The 19493-nt window shown below is 38.1% G+C and overlaps 1 protein-coding gene across 1 annotated transcript in view; it reads right to left on the bottom strand.

The window, feature by feature from the left end:
* NAALADL2 (N-acetylated alpha-linked acidic dipeptidase like 2) overlaps positions 1-19493 on the bottom strand; it is a 903327-nt gene that overhangs the window by 56476 nt on the left and 827358 nt on the right. Inside the window, exon 14 of the mRNA XM_007454970.1 lies at positions 688-886. Within this exon, the coding sequence (XP_007455032.1) occupies positions 688-886 (199 nt within the window). The remainder of the gene's footprint in view (positions 1-687; positions 887-19493) is intronic.

The raw sequence follows: 19493 nt of genomic DNA, 5'->3' as shown, positions 1-19493 counted from the left end.
TCTTAGTCATTTTGTATATGATACTGCTAAACCATTATCATATAGATATAAATTATATCTACAGATAATATCAATATTTACAGGTATAAAGAAAAATAAAGTTTTCTTTATTCTCTATTTATGCTGTTGAACTTTGCTTTGCAGGAGGAGAATGCTCCTCAAATTGTAGATATAGGACTTCCCTGGTGACACAGTCGTTAAGAATTCACCTGCCAACGCAGGGGACACAGGTTCGAGACCTGGTCCGGGAAGATCCCACATGCCATGGAACAACTAAACCTGTGCACCACAGCTACTGAGCCTGTGCTCTAGAGCCCACAAGCCACAACTACTGAGCCCACATGCCACAACTACTGAGCCCACATGCCACAACTACTGAAGTCCACACACCTAGATCCCATGCTCTGCAACGAGAGGCCAAAGCAAGGAGAAGCCCGCACACCTCAATGAAGAGTAGCCCCCGCTTGCTGCAACTAGCGAAAGCCTGTGTGCAGCGATGAAGACCCAATGCCACCAAAAATAAATAAATAAATAAATGAAAAATAATTTGTTAAAAAATTGTAGATATAATAATTTCTTTACATTAAAAAAATAGTGTTATGTTCACAGAAGGTACATATTCTGAACATTAAACACAAATATTTCATTGAGAGGCATAAAAATACAAATTTTGAGCACATATCCTACCTGTAAAACCCTGGAGGTGCCCGCTGCACCAGGAAGCTCTTCTCCATGTCTTGGAGAACCTCATTCAGCATCCGCACACGGATGGGAGCTCTTTCCTTGGGGTCATTAGCAGGACGCATCTCATCTGATTGAAAGAGTTCAGCGCTCTCCCGCAGGCGTGAGGCCAGGGCTAGCAGTTGAGGCGTGTTGGGTTGATCACCTGGTAAAGATAAATGGGCCATTCTCAGAAGAGAGAATCTCAAGGGCACAAAGTAAACATTTTATAATCATGATGTCAAAAGGAAGATTCACCATCAATTCTACTTTTATAATCCTTCCACCAAAAATATTCTGGCTAAATATATTCTACTAAAAGTATTAAATTTATTTACTACTACTACTAATTACTGCTAATAATAATAATACCAGTAAATAGGAACTGATTGCTGAGAGACTGCAATGTTCTCGGCACTGCCGAGCCCTTCACATAATTATCTTATTTAATATTCACCCAACCCTGTATTGGCATGTCCATTTCATAGAAGCTGAGAATTAATTAAGGTAAGCAAACTGCCACAGATCATCAAGCAAGTAAATGACAGGTAAGAATTGCAAGCCTTATCTTTCTGACTCAAAAATTCATGCTCTTAATGGAGGATCCTATATTTCAGGAAAAAAAAAAATTGTAAAATGAATTGTTATCTTCCCTTCTGAGAACATGAGATATGTTACCCTATACTGTTATGTGTCTACTGGGCTCTTTTTACTTTGCTAGAGTGTTCCTGTAATTTGAAGTTGAAATATACCTTTGATTTAAAAATACACTAAAAACTATCCTATATAATGTTTGCATTGCTTTGTTTTCCTTTTGAGATGATTTTTGTTTGTTGTTTTTTTTCTTTTTGTTTATGTAACTTACTGTAAGTCATTCTGATATGAATGGTGGTAGCCAAAGGATCACAGGATGTTCCTTTGACTAAGGGAAAGGCTGCATTTTATATTAATTACAGCCACCAGATCCTGGAGCCAGATGACTTGAGTTCAAATCCCTGCTCTACCACTTAGTAGCTGTGTGATGTTGGGAAAGTTACTGAGCCTTAGTGTCAGATAAGTCTGTGAAATGAACATAATAATAGCACCTGCTTTATAAATTTGTTAATGAGAGTTAAATGATTAATATTTGTAAAGTACTCCCCTACAGTTAGGCAGTTCCTAGCTGGTGTTTAAACTTAATACCTTGTTTAAAAAGCATTCTTTTATCATATCACGAGGGGGCCTTCCATCCTCATCTTCTTCCAGATAGCTGCACCATTAGATGCAGTCTTTGGATGAGGCGACAGTCAGTGGTGTCATTCTCAGACTAGGTACAACTGACTCCCACAGGGTCAGCACTGCACTAGGGAGGATTACTTCAAGTCAAGGTAATGAGATGCACATGGACCTGGTAAATCTCAGCTAGAAATCCTGAGAGCATGGCATTAAGATAAACAGGTGGAGGATTGAAAAGAGGCCTTATGGGACCTTCACTTAAGAAAGTTTCGGCAAAAGGGAAACGTCACAAAGGAACTCTTTCTTTAAATGAAGTCTAAGGGTAAGGGTCACCAACTCCCCAAACACCTGGTCTTTGTGAAAATGCAGATTCCCAGACATGCTGAATTTCTCTAGGGTCCAGGAATCACAATTTCAACATGCTACTCAGATTATTCCTTACATCTTAAAGTTTAAGAAGCACTGTAGAGAGGTTATGTGCTAAGAAAATGAAAACTAGTTTAGAATTATAACTGGTATAAAATATGTCTGTCATAGAATTACTAACCTTTCATATAGTGATCTTTATTTTCTCTCACCTTCATTTGATGGGGATGATTTTATATGTCAGTTTCATTATATCCCAGCATAGTTCTGACACTCAATAATTGTTTACTGTTTACTGAATAAACAAAGTAGATTTAATAACATATTTTTAGGAAAAATACAATAAAAAATGAAAACTATGTGAAGAAATAAATGGTTTTTATGAGGGCTGCAAAGAGAGCCTTCTTTGTAGTGCTCTGTTCACTGAAATTAACAAAATGAATAAAATCAATGTAGGAGTTCACAGGGTTTTGGTATTTTGATGTTTTCATTAGTAATCTTGTTTGATTTCACAATAAAACGAGGGTGCAAGAAGCGATATTTCTGCTCATTGAGAAAATCTAGCCTCTTAAATGATAATAATAATGACATTTTATGAAAATATGGTTTATCTTATTATGGTTAACCAAATTTAATATATGGAAAACTTACAGAAAATATCTTTTTGCACAAGGAAAGAATAAGATGGATAAGGCACATTTGGATGACACTAGAATTGAAAGACTGAACAATGGAAAAAGCAAGTTCGACATCCTTAAGAGTCTTCCATTTAAAAAAGAAAAATCTCTTCAGATCTAACATACACTACAGAATTGAAGACATTACCACTAAATCAAGTGAGACAAATTGTACCATTTACCTTTAAATGAATTTATCTTTCATGATGGTGTGGGTGGACAAAATTGACAGCTTTAGGAACTGGCTGGTTCCAGAAAGGATCCTGATAATGGAAACCTGCCACCACAGCATACCCTATGCATTATTTCAAGGATATGAGGTTACAGATTGAAAAGTAGCTTTACTTCTAATGTTCACACAATCATTTTGATATATAACTGATGTTCCAAAGATTCCTAATAGCCATTTCCATGACCCAAATGATTGTCCCTTTGTGATCCTTAGGATAACTACTAGAATGTCAGCTCTGTGAGGGAAGAGATTTTTGTTTGTTTCATTCACCACCATTTCCCCAGCACATAAAACTATGCCTGGAAAATCATTTACTGAGTGAATGTGTGAATTATATACTGTGATCATAGCATCATAGCATCTGCAATATTTTTAGCCTTATCTCTCCTTTCCTTGACTGAAAAGAACCCCATAAGATCAGAAAATATGTTTTCTCTCTCTTTTTATCTCTGTATCCTAGCACAATACCTGATATACAGTAGCCATTTACTAAATATCTTATCGAGTATATGTTGAATTATAAGATAATGTCTTATTTGGGATACATTATTATATTAAATTACACCTAAAAAAATCACTCAGGGGGCTTCCGGTGGCGCAGAGTGGTTAAGAGTCCGCCTGCCAATGCAGGGGATACGGGTTCGTGCCCCGGTCCGGGAAGATCCCACATGCCGCGGAGCGGCTGGGCCCGTGAGCCATGGCCGCTGAGCCTGCGCGTCCGGAGCCTGTGCTCTGCAACGGGAGAGGCCACAACAGTGAGAGGCAAAAAAAAAAAAAAAAAAAAAAAAAAAATCACTCAGGGAGATGTTTAGTGCATGATGAGCATGAACAAATGTTATTTCCTTTACTTTCTTGCTAAATATCAATACTAGTTGCAGTCAAAAAGAAAAAAAAATTAAAAGAAGGTATTTTAGGGTAATGATAGGTTATATTAAACTAAACTGAATTAAAATATGTCCTACCAATAATACTCCCCCCAAACTAAGAATATGTAAAACATTATTTAAGGCACAGTGAATGTCAGAAAACAGAGAACTAATTGAGGCTCTTAACAGTTCAGTTTTAATGAATAATAAGTCCATTTGACGAAAGAACATCAACTGGGTGATAGAGATTTCTCTCAAAGAGGATAAATACAATTATCTTGAAGTTATACATAGTACATGGAGTCTAAAGACCAAGGACTTGTTATCCAAAATCATAAGAGCCTGGTTTACTTAGTCATTATCAATGTGGACTTGAACAGAGTACTTAATACTGATGTTCTGTAGCTTCCTAGGGGAAAATGGTCATTTTACTTTCTAAGCATTTAAATCAATATATAAACACAAGCTACTATTATCAGAGCATGTAAACTAAACACAAATCAGTACCAACTCACTTGCTAAAGGCATACAAAAAATACTGTAACGGCTTTACTAACGATTTTATTCTCAGAGACATTATTTCTTATCACTTCCCCCAAATAATGGCCCCCCACAACTGTATCACACTTCTCCCCATATACACTTTAATGAAGATTTCCAATTTTATTTTGCAGTGCCTGTGAATATGGAGGCAGTTTTTCTTTCCGTGCTCTGGCATCTCAAACCTCTGAAGAACAAGGAAAGGGGTAATATAAAGGGTAAAAGAACTAGGGAATGAAAAAAAATAATGGAATAGTAGTAGGATGTGAAGCTCAACTCCCACAAATACATCAAAAAAACATCTACATGTGGAACAATTCTAACAGAATATCTACAGAATGCTGACAGAAGACCTCAGACTGCTGAAAGATCAAGAAAATCTCCATGTAACTGGGTAGGAAAAAAGAAAAAAAGGAAAGTGGGAAAGGAATTGGGTCAGAACTTGAGCCCCTGGAAGGGAGGTGTGAAAAAGGAAAGGTTTCTGCACCAGGGGAAGTCTCCTCACTGGCAGGGAGATTGGCTGGGACAGAAGGTGAGCTTTAGAGCCTCAGAGGAGAGCACAACAGTTGGTTTGTGGTAGCCAGAGCTGAGGGAGAACTGCACAGGTGGTCATTGCTGCCACCCTGCACTCCCCAGCCTGATGCATGTCCACCAGTGCTGGTGGGGGCTGTGGGCTGGAACTTGGGCTTCAAGGATCAGAACTGGGGAGAGGACTGGGGGTGATTGTGTGGAGACAGACTAAGGGGGCTGAAATCTAGTGCAACTGTGGTTGGGGGTGTACTCGGAGGGAGCCTGGGCTGCTTAGAGACCAGTCATCATTGTTTAGGGGGTGTGCAAGGGGAGGAGCTGGGCACAGATTGTAGCCTTTTGCCCTGTGCACATGCTTGCAGAGGGCAGGACACTGCCTGCATGGGCTTCAGGGGCTGTTGTGAGATGCCACTGCCACTTGCCCAAACAGCAGGAGTGGTCGTGGGCCCCTGCGCCTCCCCCTCAGACCCCAGGAATGTTCATGAGCCACTGCTGTCAACCTTTCAGACACCAGGAGTGGTTGCAAGCTGCCTCCACTCCCATCGTGTGCTCCAGGGGCATGCCTGAACCACCACCACTGAGAACCCCAAGACCAGGCACCAGTCACCACATCTGCACACCCCTATCAAGGGCATAATGACCAGTACATGCTGAGGAAAAAGGCGACATGTATCCATATTAAAAACAGCCTTCGCACCAAATATACTAAACCCACACAAGCTACACAGGGGTGCCCCCACATGTAAATAGCCCTTCAAGACCACAGTAGATAATTGTTTCTCTTAAACTCACAGAGTAAGAGAAATACAAGTAAAATGAAGAAACAGAGGAACCACGCCCAGTTAAAAGACCAAGAGCATTCCTCTGAAAGAACAAATGAAACAGAACTCTTCAGTCTAATAGACACCAATTTCAAAAAGGAGACAATGAAAATACTGAAGGAATTAAGAAAGCCTAGACAAAAATACAGAGTATTGTAAAAAGGAGCTAGAAATTATAAAGAGGAACCAAGAAAAATTAGAAAACTCATTTGCAGAGATGAAAGCTGAGCTAAAGGCAATGAACAGCAGAATGAATAATGCAGAAGAACAAAAAAGTGACCTGGAATATAGAATAATGGAAATCACCCAATCAGTACAGAAGACAGAAAGCCAAATTAAAGAAAAAAAGAGAAAGCAATATAAGAGACCTATAGGATAATATAAAGCATGCCAAACAAACGAAATAGGGATTCCAGAAGGGGAAGAAAGAGAAAAGAGGATTGACAATGTATTTAAAGAAATTATGGTTGAAAACTCCCCAAACCTAAAGAAGGAAAAAGATATCCAAGTACAGGAAGCACAGAGAATCCCAAGCAAGATAAACCCAAACAGACCTACACCAAGACATATTATAATAAAAATGGCAAAAGTTAACTATTAAAAAGAGGATTCTAAAGGGAGCAAGAGCAAAACAAAGAGTTAATTACAAGGGAACCCCTATGAGGCTGTCAGCTGATTTCTCCTCAGAAATGTTGCAGGCCAGAAGGGAATGGTAAGATATATTCAAAGTCCTAAAAGGGAAAAATCTGCAATCTAGTATAGTCTATCCAGCAAAATTATCATTTTTAATAGAGGGAGAGAGAAAGAATTTCTCAGACAAGCAAAAACTAAAAGAATACAGCAATACTAAACCTATCCTAAAGGAAATATTGAAAGGTCTTCTCTAAATACAAAAGAAGTAAGAATCTATAGGAGAGAGAAAATTACAACTGGAAAATAAATCACTTAAATATGCCAGTACACAGATTTAAAAAAAAAAAATTAAAAAAGTTTCCGTGAAAGTGATGATAACAACAATGAAAAGCAAAAAAGATGAACATGAAGATGTAAAAGAGGACAACAAAATCATAAAATGTGGGGGAGGAGAGTGAGAATATGTAGATGTTTTTTCCTAGAATGTGTTTGAGCCAGTATGACTACCTGTGTAAGGCAAGTAGATAAAGGAAGGGGTTAACATACTTGAAAAACAGGGCAACCATAAATCAAAAACATACAACAGATTGGCTAAAACCAAAAGGAAGAGAATATAAGTATAATAAAAAAGAAAATCATCAAACCACAAAAGGAAAAAGAAAAAGGACAAAGAAGAAATATATAATCCATGGGAAAACAAGGTTTAAATGTCATTTTTTAATACATAACTATCAATAATTACCTTAAATGTCAATGGACTAAATGTTCCAATCAAAAGACACAGAGTGGCAGATTGGATAAAAGAATAAGAGCCTACTGTATGATGCCTACAAGAGACCCACTTTAGGGCAAAGGAGACACATAAATTGAAAGTGAGGGGGTGGAAAAAGATATTTCATGCAAACAGAAATGACAAGAAAGTGGGGGTCGCAATACTCACATCAGACAAAATGGACTTTAAAACAAAGGCCGTAAAGAAAGATAAAGAAGGACACTATATAATAATAAAAGCATCAATACAAGAAGAGGATTTTACACTTGTCAATATATATGCACCTAATATAGGAGCACCCAAATACATAAAAGAAATATTAACAGACATAAAGGGAGGAATTGACAGGAATACAGTAATAGTTGCAGACAGAGAATCAAGAAGGCAACAAAGATCCTAAATGATACACCAGAACAGATAGATGTAATTGATATTTTCAGGACATTACATGCAAAGAAAACCCCAGAATACACATTCTTTTCAAGTGCACATGGAACATTTTCTAGGACTGACCACATACTAGGGAACCAAATAAGCCTTAACAAATTTAAAAGTATAGAAATTATCTCAAGCATCTTTTATGACAGCATGAAACTAGAAATTAACCACAGAAAAAGAAACAAGAAAAAAACTATTACATGGAGACTAAATAACATGCTACAAAAAAATTAAAAAAGGGTCAATGATGAACTCAAAAAGGAAATCTAAAAATACCTTGAGACAAAAGACAATGAGGGGAGGAGCTTCAAGATGGCAGAAGAGTGAGATGAGGAGATCACCTTCCTCCCCACAAATACATCAGAAATACATCTACATGTGGAACAACTCCTAAAGAACACCTACTGAACACTGGCAGAAGACCTCAGACCTCCCCAAAAGCAAGAAACTCCCCATGTACCTGGGTAGGGCAAAAGAAAAAAGAAAATATAGAGACAAAAGAATAGGGATGGGACCTGCAACAGTGGGAGGGAGCTGTGAAGGAGGAAAGGTTTCCACACACTAGGAAGCCCGTTCGTGGGTGGAGACTGCAGATGGCGGAGGGGGGAAGCTTCGGAGCCATAGAGGAGAGCGCGACAATGGGGGTTCAGAGGGCAAAGTGGAGAGATTCCCACACAGAGGATCGGTGCCGACCAGCGCTCACCAGCCCAAGAGGCTTGTCTGCTCACCCACCGGAGCGGGCGGGGGATGGGAGCTGAGGCTCGGGCTTTGGAGGTCGGATCCCAGGGAGAGGACTGGGGTTGGCTGTGCGAACACAGCCTGGAGGGGGCTAGTGAGCCACAGCTAGCTGGGAGGGAGTCTGGGAAAAAGTCTGGAACTGCCAAAGAGGCAAGAGACTTCTTGCCGCTTTGTTTCCAGGTGCGCAAGGAGAGGGGATGAAGAGCGCTGATTAAAGGAGCTCCAGAGACGGGCACGAGCCACAGCTATCAGAGCAGACCACAGAGACGTGTATGAGATGCTAAGGCTGCTGCTGTAGCCACCAAGAAGCCTGTGTGCAAGCACAGGTCACTATCCACAACTCCCCTCCTGGGAGCCGGTGCAGCCCGCCACTGCCAGGGTCCTGTGATCCAGGGACAACTTCCCTGGGAGAAAACATGGCATGCCTCAGGCTGGTGTAACGTCACACTGGTCTCTACCACCGCATGATCACCCCACATCCGTAACCCTGCCTCCCCCCGGCCTGAGTGAGCCAGAGGCCCCAAATCACCTGCTTCCTTAACCCCATCTTGTTAGAGCGAAGAACAGATACCCTCAGGTGACCTACATGCAGAGGTGTGTCCAAATCCAAAGCTGAACCCTGGGAGCTGTGCGAACAAAGAAGAGAAAGGGAAATCTCTCCCAGCAGCCTCAGGAGCAGCGTATTAAATCTGCACCATCAACTTGATGTGCCCTGCATCTGTGGAGTACCTGAATAGACAACGAATCATCCCATATTGAGGAGGTGGACTTTGGGAGCAACGATATATATATTTTTTTCCCTTTTTCTCTTTTTCTGAGCGTGTATGTGTATGCTTCTGTCTCTGATTTTGTCTGTATAGCTTTGCTTTTACCATTTGTCCTAGGGTTCTGTCTGTTCTTTTTTTAATTACTTAAACTTTTTTCTTAATTATTTTTTACTTTTTATATTAAATATTTTATTTTACTTTACTTTATTTTATTTTATCTTCTTCTTTCCTTCTTTCTTTTTCCTCCCTTTTATTCTAAGCTGTGTGGAGGACAGGCTCTTGGTGCTCCAGCCAGGTGTCAGGGCTGTGCCTCTGAGTTGCAAGAGCCAAGTTCAGGACACTGGACCACAAGAGACCTCCCAGCTCCACGTAATATCAAATGGCAAAAATCTCCCAGAGATCTCCATCTCAAAGTGTAGACCCAGCTCCACTCAACGACCAGCAAGCTACAGTGCTGGACACCCTATGCCAAACAACTAGCAAGACAGGAACACAACCCTATCCATTAGCACAGAGGCTGCCTAAAATCATAAGGCCACAGACACCTTAAAACACACCACCAGATGCAGTCCTGCCCACCAGAAAAAAAAGATCCAGCTTCATCCACCAGAACACAGGCACTAGTCCCCTCCACCAGGAAGCCTACACAACCCACTGAACCAACCTTAGCCACTGGGGACAGACACCAAAAACAATGGGAACAACGAACCTGCAGCCTGCAAAAAGGAGACCCCAAACACAGTAAGATAAGCAAAATGAGAAGACAGAGAAACACACAGCAGATGAAGGAGCAAGGAAAAAACCCACCAGACTTAACAAATGAAGAGGAAATACGCAGTCTACCCAAAAAAGAATTCAGAATAATGATAGTAAAGATGATCCAAAATCTTGGAACTAGAATAGAGAAAATATAAGAAACGTTTAAAAAGGACCTAGAAGAACTAAAGAGCAAAAACACAGTGATGAACAATATAATTAATGAAATTAAATATTCTCTAAAAGGAATCAATAGCAGAATAACTGAGGCAGAAGAACGGATAAGTGATGTGGAAAATAAACTAGTGGAAATAACTACTGAAGAGCAGAATAAAGAAAAAAGAATGAAAAGAACTGAGGACAGTCTCATAGACCTCTGGGACAACATTAAATGCACCAACATTCGAATTATAGGGGTTCCAGAAGAAGAAGAGAAAAAGAAAGGGACTGAGAAAATATTTGAAGAGATTATAGTTGAAAACTTCCCTAATATGGGAAAGGAAATAGTTAAGCAAGTCCAGGAAGCACAGAGAGTCCCATACAGGATAAATCCAAGGAGAAACAAGACAAGACACATATTAATCAAACTATCAAAAATTAAATACAAAGAACAAATATTAAAAGAAGCAAGGGGAAAACAACAAATAACACATAAGGGAATCCCCATAAGGTTAACAGCTGATCTTTCACAGAAACTGCAAGCCAGAATGGAGTGGCAGCACATATTTAAAGTGATGAAGGAGAAAAACCTACAACCAAGATTACTCTACCCAGCCAAGGATCTCATTCAGATCTGATGGAGAAATTACGACCTTTACAGACAAGCAAAAGCTAAGAGAATTCAGCACCACCAAACCAGATTTACAACAAGTGCTAAAGGAACTTCTCTAGGCAGGAAACACAAGAGAAGGAAAAGACCTACAATAATAAACCCAAAACAATTAAGAAAATGGAAATAGGAACATACATATCGATAATTACCTTAAATGTAAATGGATTAAATGCTCCCACCATAAGATATATATATTGGCTGAATGGATACAAAAACAAGACCCGTATATATGCTGTCTACAAGAGATCCACTTCAGACCTAGGGACACATACAGACTGAAAGTGAGGGGATGGAAAAAGATATTCCATGCAAATGAAAATCAAAAGAAAGTGGGAGTAACAATTCTCATATCAGACAAAATAGATTTTAACACAAAGACTATTACAAAAGACAAAGAAGGACACTACATAATGATCAAGGGATCAATCCAAGAAGAAGATATAACAATTGTAAATATTTATGCACCCAACATAGGAGCACCTCAATACATAAAGCAGATACTAACAGCCATAAAAGGGGAAATCAACAGTAACACAATAATAGTAGGGGATTTTATCACCTCACTTTCACCAATGGACAGATCATCTAAAATGAAAATAAATAAGGAAACACAAGCTTTAAATGATACATTAAACAAGATGGACTTAATTGATATTTATAGGACATTCAATCCAAAAACAACAGAATACACATTCTTCTTAAGTGCTCATGGATCATTCTCTAGGATAGATGATACCTTGGGTCACAAATAAAGCCTTGGTAAATTTAAGAAAATTGAAATCATATCAAATATATTTTCCGACCACAATGCTATGAGACTAGATATCATTTACAGGAAAAAATCTGTAAGAAATACAATCACATGGAGGCTAAACCACACACTAATTAATAACAAAGAGATTACTGAATAAATCAAAGAGGAAATCAAAAAATACCTAGAAACAAATGAAAATGAATACACGACGACCCAAAACCTATGGGTTGCAGCAAAAGCAGTTCTAAGAGGTAAGTTTACAGGAATACAATCTTACCTTAAAAAACAAGAAACATCTCAAATAAACAACCTTACACCGAAAGCAGTTAAAGAAAGAAGAACAAAAAACCCCAAAGTTAGCAGAAAGAAATAAATCATAAAGATCAGACCAAAAATAAATGAAAAAGAAATGAAGGAAATGATAGCTAGGATCAATAAAACTAAAAGCTGGTTCTTCGAGAAGATAAACAAAATTGATAAACCATTAGCCAGACTTATCAAAAAAAAAAAAAGGAGAAGACTCAAATCAATAGAATTAGAAATGAAAAAGGAGGAGTAACAACTGTCACTGCAGAAATACCAAGGATCATGAGAGATTATTACAAGCAACTATATGTCAATAAAATGGACAACCTGGAAGAAATGGACAAAGTCTTAGAAATTCACAACTTTCTGAGACTGAACCAGGAAGAAATAGAACATATGAACAGGGCAATCATAAGCACTGAAATTGAAACTGTAATTAAAAATCTTCCAACAAACAAAAGCCCAGGACCAGATGGCTTCACAGCCAAATTCTATCAAACATTTAGAGAAGAGCTAACACCTTTCCTTCTCAAACGCTTCCAAAGTGTGGCAGACAGAGGAATACTCTCAAACTCATTCTACGAGGCCACCATCACCCTTATACCAAAACCAGACAAAGATGTCACAAAGAAAGAAAACTACAGGACAATATCACTGATGAAGATAGATGCAAAAATCCTCAACAAAATGCTAGCAAAAAGAATCCAACAGCACATTAAAAGGATCATACACTATGATCAAGTGGGGTTTATCCCAGGAATGCAAGGATTCTTCAATATACGCAAATCAATCAACATGATACACAATATTAACAAATTGAAGGAGAAAAACCATATGATCATCTCAATAGATGCAGAGAAAGCTTTTGACAAAATTCAACACCCATTTATGTCAAAAACCCTCCAGAAAGTAGGCATAGAGGGAACTTTCCTCAACATAATAAAGGCCATATATGACAAACCCACAGCCAACATCATCCTCAATGGTGAAAAACTGAAACCATTTCCACTAAGATCAGGAACAAGACAAGGTTGCCTACTCTCACCACTCTTATTCAACATAGTTTTGGAAGTTTTAGCCACAGCAACCAGAGAAGAAAAAGAAATCGAAATTGGAAAAGAACAAGTAAAGCTGTCACTGTTTGCAGATGACATGATACTATACATAGAGAATCCTAAAGATGCTACCAGAAAACTCCTAGAGCTAATCAATGAATTTGGTAAAGTAGCAGGAAACAAAATTAATGCACAGAAATCTCTTGCATTCCAATATACTAAAGATGATAAATCTGAAAGTGAAATTAAAAAACACTCCTATTTACCACTGCAACAAATAGAATAAAATATCTAGGTATAAACCTACCTAAGGAGACAAAAACCTGTATGAAGAAAATTATAATACACTGATATAAGAAATTAATGATACAAATAGATGGAGAGATACACCATGTTCTTGGATGGGAAGAATCAATATTGTGAAAATGACTCTACTACCCAAATCAATCTACAAATTCAATGCAATCCCTATCAAACTACCACTGGTATTTTTTACATAAGTAGAATACAAAATTTCACAATTTGTATGGAAACACAAAAGACCCCGAATAGCTAAAGCAATCCTGAGAAAGAAAAACCGAGCTGGAGGAATCAGGCTCCCTGACTTCAGACTATACTCAAACCTACAGTAATCAAGACAGTATGGTACTGGCATAGAAACCGAAATATAGATCAAGGGAACAGGATAGAAAGCTCAGAGATAAACCCACCCACATATGGTCACTTTATCTTTAATAAAGGAGGCAACAATATACAGTGGAGAAAAGACAGCCTCTTCAGTAAGTGGTGCTGGGAAAACTGGACAGCTACATGTAAAAGAATGAAATTAGAACACTCTCTAACACCATACACAAAAATAAGCTCAAAATGGATTAAAGACCTAAATATAAGGCCAGAAACTATCAAACTCTTAGAGGAAAACATAGGCAGAACACTCTTTGACATAAATCACAGCAACATCCTTTTTGACCCACCTCCCAGAGAAATGGAAATAAAAACAAAATTAAACAAATGAGACCTAATGAAACTTCAAAGCTTTTGCACAGCAAAGGAAACCATAAACAAGACCAAAAGACAACCCTCAGAATGGGAGAAAATATTTGCAAATGAAGCAACTGACAAAGGATTAATCTGCGAAATTTACAAGCAGCTCATGCAGCTCAATATCAAAAAATCAAACAAACCAATCCAAAAATGGCAGAAGACCTAAATTGACATTTCTCCAAAGAAGATATACAGATTGCCAAGAGACACATGAAAGAATGCTCAACATCATTAATCATTAGAGAAATGCAAATCAAAACTACAATGAGATATCATCTCACACCGGTCAGCGTGACCATCATCAAAAAATCTAGAAACAATAAATGCTGGAGAGGGTGTGGAGAAAAGGGAACCCTCTTGCACTGTTGGTGGGAATGTAAATTGATACAGCCACTATGGAGAACAGTATGGACGTTTCTTAAAAAATTAAAAATAGAACTACCATATGACCCAGCAATCCCACTACTGGGCATATACCCTGAGAAAACCATAATTCAAAAAGAGTCATGTACCAAAATGTTCATTGCAGCTTTATTTATAATAGCCAGGACATGCAAGCAACCGAAGTATCCATCAACAGATGAATGGATAAAGAAGATGTGGCACATATATACAATGGAATATTACTTAGCCATAAAAAGGAATGAAAGTGAGTTATTTGTAGTGAGGTGGATGGACATAGAGACTGTCATGCAGAGTGAAGTAAGGCAGAAAGAGAAAAACAAATACCGCATGCTAACACATATATATGGAATCTTAAAAAAAAATGGTCATGAAGAACCGTGGGCAAGATGGGGATAAAGGTGCAGACCTACTAGAGAATGGACTTGAGGATATGGGGAAGGGGAAGGGGAAGCTGGGACAAAGTGAGAGAGTGGCATGGACATATGTACACTATGAAATGTAAAACAGATAGCTAGTGGGAAGCAGCTGTATAGCACAAGGAGATCAGCTCGGTGCTCTGTGACCACCTAGCGGGGTGGGATAGGGAGAGTGGGAGTGAGGAAGATGCAAGAGGGAAGAGATATGTGGACATATGTATATGTGTAACTGATTCACTTTGTTATAAAGCAGAAAGTAACCCACCATTGTAAAGCAGTTATACTCCAATAAAGTTGTTAAAAAAAAGACAATGAAAACTCAACGATACAAAATCTATGGGATGCATAAAAAGCATTCTTGGAAGTTTTTAGTGATACAGGCCTTCCTCTAAAAACAAGAAAAATCTCACAAAACCTAACCTACCACTTAAAAGAATTAGAAAAAGAAGAACAAACAAAACCTAAAGTCAGCAAAAAGAAGGAAATAATAAAGATCAGAGAGGAAATAAATAGAGATTTAAAAAAACAATAGAAAAAAATCAATAAAACCAAGAGCTGGTTCTTTGTAAGCATAAACAAGATTGACAAACCTCTGGCCTGGCTCCCCCCCAAAAAAAAACAAAGAGAGAGGACCCTAATAAACAACATAAGAAATGAAAAAGGAGACATAACAACTGATATTGCAGAAATACAAATAACCATAAGGGAATACTATGAACAATTATATGTCAACAAATTTGACAACCTAGAGGAAATGGACAAGTTTCTGGAAGCATGCAGCCCACAAAAACTGAGTCGAGAAGAAATAGATAATTTGAACAGACTAATCACTAGAAGTGAAATAGAATCTATAATTTAAAAACTCTCTACATACAAAAGTCCAGGAACAGATGGCTTCATAGGCAAATTCTACCCAACATCCAAAGAACTTATACTGATCCTTCTTAAACTCTTCCAAAAGAGTGAAAAGGATGGAACACTCCCAAGTCATTCTAGGAAGCCACCATCACCCTGATTCCAAAACCAGACAAAGACACCACCAAAAATGAAAATTGCAGGCCATTATCTTTGATGAATATACAGGCAAAAATGCTTAATAAAATATTAGCAAACCAAATCAAACAACACATAAAAAAGATCATATACCAAGACCAAGTGGGATTCATCACAACTTCACAAGGATGGTAAACTGTTACCAAAGTGGCTATAGAGGGAATGTATTTCAAGATAGTAAAAGCTATTTATGACAAACCCATAGCCAATATGATACTCAATGGTGAAAAGCTCAAATCCTTCCCACTAAAATTTGGAACAAGACAAGGATGCCCACTTTCACCTCTTCTATTAAACATAGTGTTGGAAGTCCTAGCCGCTACAATCAGACAAGAAAAAGAAAAAGGTATCCAAATCGGAAGGGAAGAGGTAAAATTGTCACTATATGCAGATGATATGATACTATATACAGAAAACCCTAAAGACTCCACACAAAAACTACTGGAACTGATAAACAAATTCAGCAAGGTAGTAGGATACAAGATTAACATATAGAAATTGGTTGCATTTCTTTACACCAACAATGAAATATTAGAAAAGGGATGTAAAAAAAAATACCTTTTAAAATTGCAACACCCAAAATAAAATACTTAGGAATAAGCCTCACCAAGGAGGTGAAAGAATTATATGCTGCAAACTATAAAACATTAAAAAAGGAAACTGAAGATGATTCAAAGAAATGGAAGGAAATCCCATGCACTTGGATTGGAAGAATTAATATTGTTAAAATGGCCATACTACCCAAAGCATTCTACAGATTTAACACATTCTCTATCAAATTACCCATGATATTTTTCAGAGAACTAGAACAAATAATTCTAAAATTCATAAGGAACCATAAAAGAGCCAGAATTGCCAAGCAGTGCTGAAAAAAAAAGAACAAAGCAGGAGGCATAACTCTCCCAGACTTCAGACAATAGTACAAAGCTAGAGTAATCAAAACAGCATGGTATTGGCACAAAAACAGATATACAGATCAATGGAACAGAATACAGAGCCCAAAAATAAACCCATACACCTATGGTCAACTAGTCTTTGACAAAGGAGGCAACAATATACAAGGGAAAAAAAGACAGTCCCTTCAGCAAGTGGTATTGGGAAAGTTTGACAGCTATGTGTAAATCAATGAAGTTAGAACACACCCCTCTCACCAAAGAAACAAATAAACTCAAAACGACTTAAGGACTTATGTACATAAGACATGACACCATAAAACTCCTAGAAGAGAACAGAGGCAAAACATTCTCTGACATAAATTGTACCAATATTTTCTTAGGTCAGTCTCCCAATGCAATAAAAATAAAACCAAAAATGAACAAATGGGACCTAATCAAACTTACAAACTTTTGCACAGCAAAGGAAACCATAAACAAAATGAAAAGACGTCCTACAGAATGGGAGAAAATATCTGCAAACAATGTGACTTACAAGGGCTTAATTTCCAAATTACACAAACAGCTCAGACAACTCAACAACAACCAAAAACCCCAGCCCAATCAAAAAATGGGCAGTAGACCTAAAGAGACATTTCTCCAAAGAAGAAATACAGATGGCCAATAGGCACATTAAAAGATGCCCATCGGGCTTCCCTGGTGGCGCAGTGCTTGAGAGTCCGCCTGCCGTTGCAGGAGACGCGGGTTCGTGCCCCGTTTCGGGAGGATCCCACATGCCGCGGAGCGGCTGGGCCCGTGAGCCGTGGCCGCTGAGCCTGCGCGTCCGGAGCCTGTGCTCCGCAAATGGGAGAGGCCACAACAGTGAGAGGCCCGCATAACGCAAGAAAAAAAAAAAAAAAAAAAAAAAAAAAAAAAAGATGCCCATCATCGCTAATTATCAGAGAAATGTAAATCAAAACTACAATGAAGTATCACCTCACACTGGTCAGAATGGCCAACATTAACATGTCTACAAATAAATGCTGGAGAGATTGTGGAGAAAAGGGAACACTACTGCACTGTTGGTGGGAATGTAACTTGGTGCAACCACTGTGGAAAACATTATGTCAGTTCCTCAGAAAACTAAAAATAGAATTACCATATGATCCAGCAATCCCACTCCAGGGCATATACCCAGACAAAACTATAATTCAAAATAACTACATGCACCCCTATTTTCATAGCAGCACTATTCACAATAGCTGAGACACTGAAACAACCTAAATGTCCATCAGATGAATGGATAAATAAGTGGTACATATATACAATGGAATACTACTCAGCTATAAAAAATGAAATAATTCCATTTGCCACAACATGGATACAACAAGAGATTATCGTATTAAGTAAATCAGAAAGAGAAAGACAAATACCATATGATATCACTTATATGTGGAATCTAAAATATAACACAAATGAACCTATCTATGAATCAGAAACAGGATCATGGGCATAGAGAATAGACTGGTGGTTGCCGGGGGAGGGGTGTGTGAGAGGGTTGGATTCAGAGTTTGGGATTAGCAGATGCAAACTGGTGTATATAGAATGGATAAACAACAATGTCCTTCTGTATAGCACAGGGAATTATATTCAATATCCTGTGATAAACCATAATGGAAAAGAATATGAAAAAGAATGTATATATATGTATAACTTGAGTCACTGTGCTGTACAGCAGTAATTAACACAACATTGTAAATCAACTGTACTTCAATTAAAAAAAAAGAATTAGACAGCCTACCTTTAAAATGATCCTTTTATATCTTTGTTCGTGGTGAAAAGCCAACCATTAGTAAGTTTTTATAGCATGGCAGAACATAATGATTTGTGATAAATATTGAATAGCAACCTTAATATAACACAAAATTATTGAGACTACCTAGTGAAATTATCTTGATATTATTCAAGAAACAATTGAAATGTACTTCTAAATTTCAAACGACAACAGTTTGCCTTTTTTTCTCCATCTCTATGGAAAATACAAATGTATTCTCCGTATTTATCGAGTCCTGTTTTGTGTGTTGTTCGATAAGTACTCATTCTGTAAGAAAGATATACAAGATTAAATCTCCAGTCTTAATAAATTCCTAATCTAGTTAGAAATAGCCCCAAACCAGGGAATAAATAAGTATGAAGTGAAATAAATGCTCATGAGGATGAAGGAACAGATCATTGTGTATACCAATATTCTAATTAGACCCCAGGGAAGAAGTGAAACTTGAGAGATCATGGAACTACACAGAAATCAAGGGCATCTCTAATGGAACTCTTAAAATTCTGTAACTTATCTCTATTAAAGCAGTTGAGGTAGGGTATTCCATCTGGAAACAATACTGATTAGTCTTCCCTTCCTTTCCCTCAGTCCCCGCTCACCCTTCTAGAGGATGAATCCACATCCAGCTTAAACCTTTCCATTTTTCTAGCTTGCTATAGAGAGGACAGAGCTGGATTTTACAAGCAGTAATAATATTAAGTGAAGAGGAAGAAGGAAGGAGTTAGGGAGGGAGGAGGGAAGGAAGGAAGGAGGAATTACCAGTCAGTGGATATTGAGATCTAGGCAAGCCAGTTCAGAAGAGGCTCTAAAATGTACTGGAGGAAACAGATCCCTGCTACTCAGGGAATCTCCT

This window comes from Lipotes vexillifer, unplaced genomic scaffold (assembly GCF_000442215.2).
Source record: "Lipotes vexillifer unplaced genomic scaffold, Lipotes_vexillifer_v1.1 scaffold487, whole genome shotgun sequence".
Lineage (NCBI taxonomy): Eukaryota > Metazoa > Chordata > Mammalia > Artiodactyla > Lipotidae > Lipotes > Lipotes vexillifer.
Note: the sequence above shows the minus strand (reverse complement) of the source record. Positions and strands in the feature narration are given on the sequence as shown.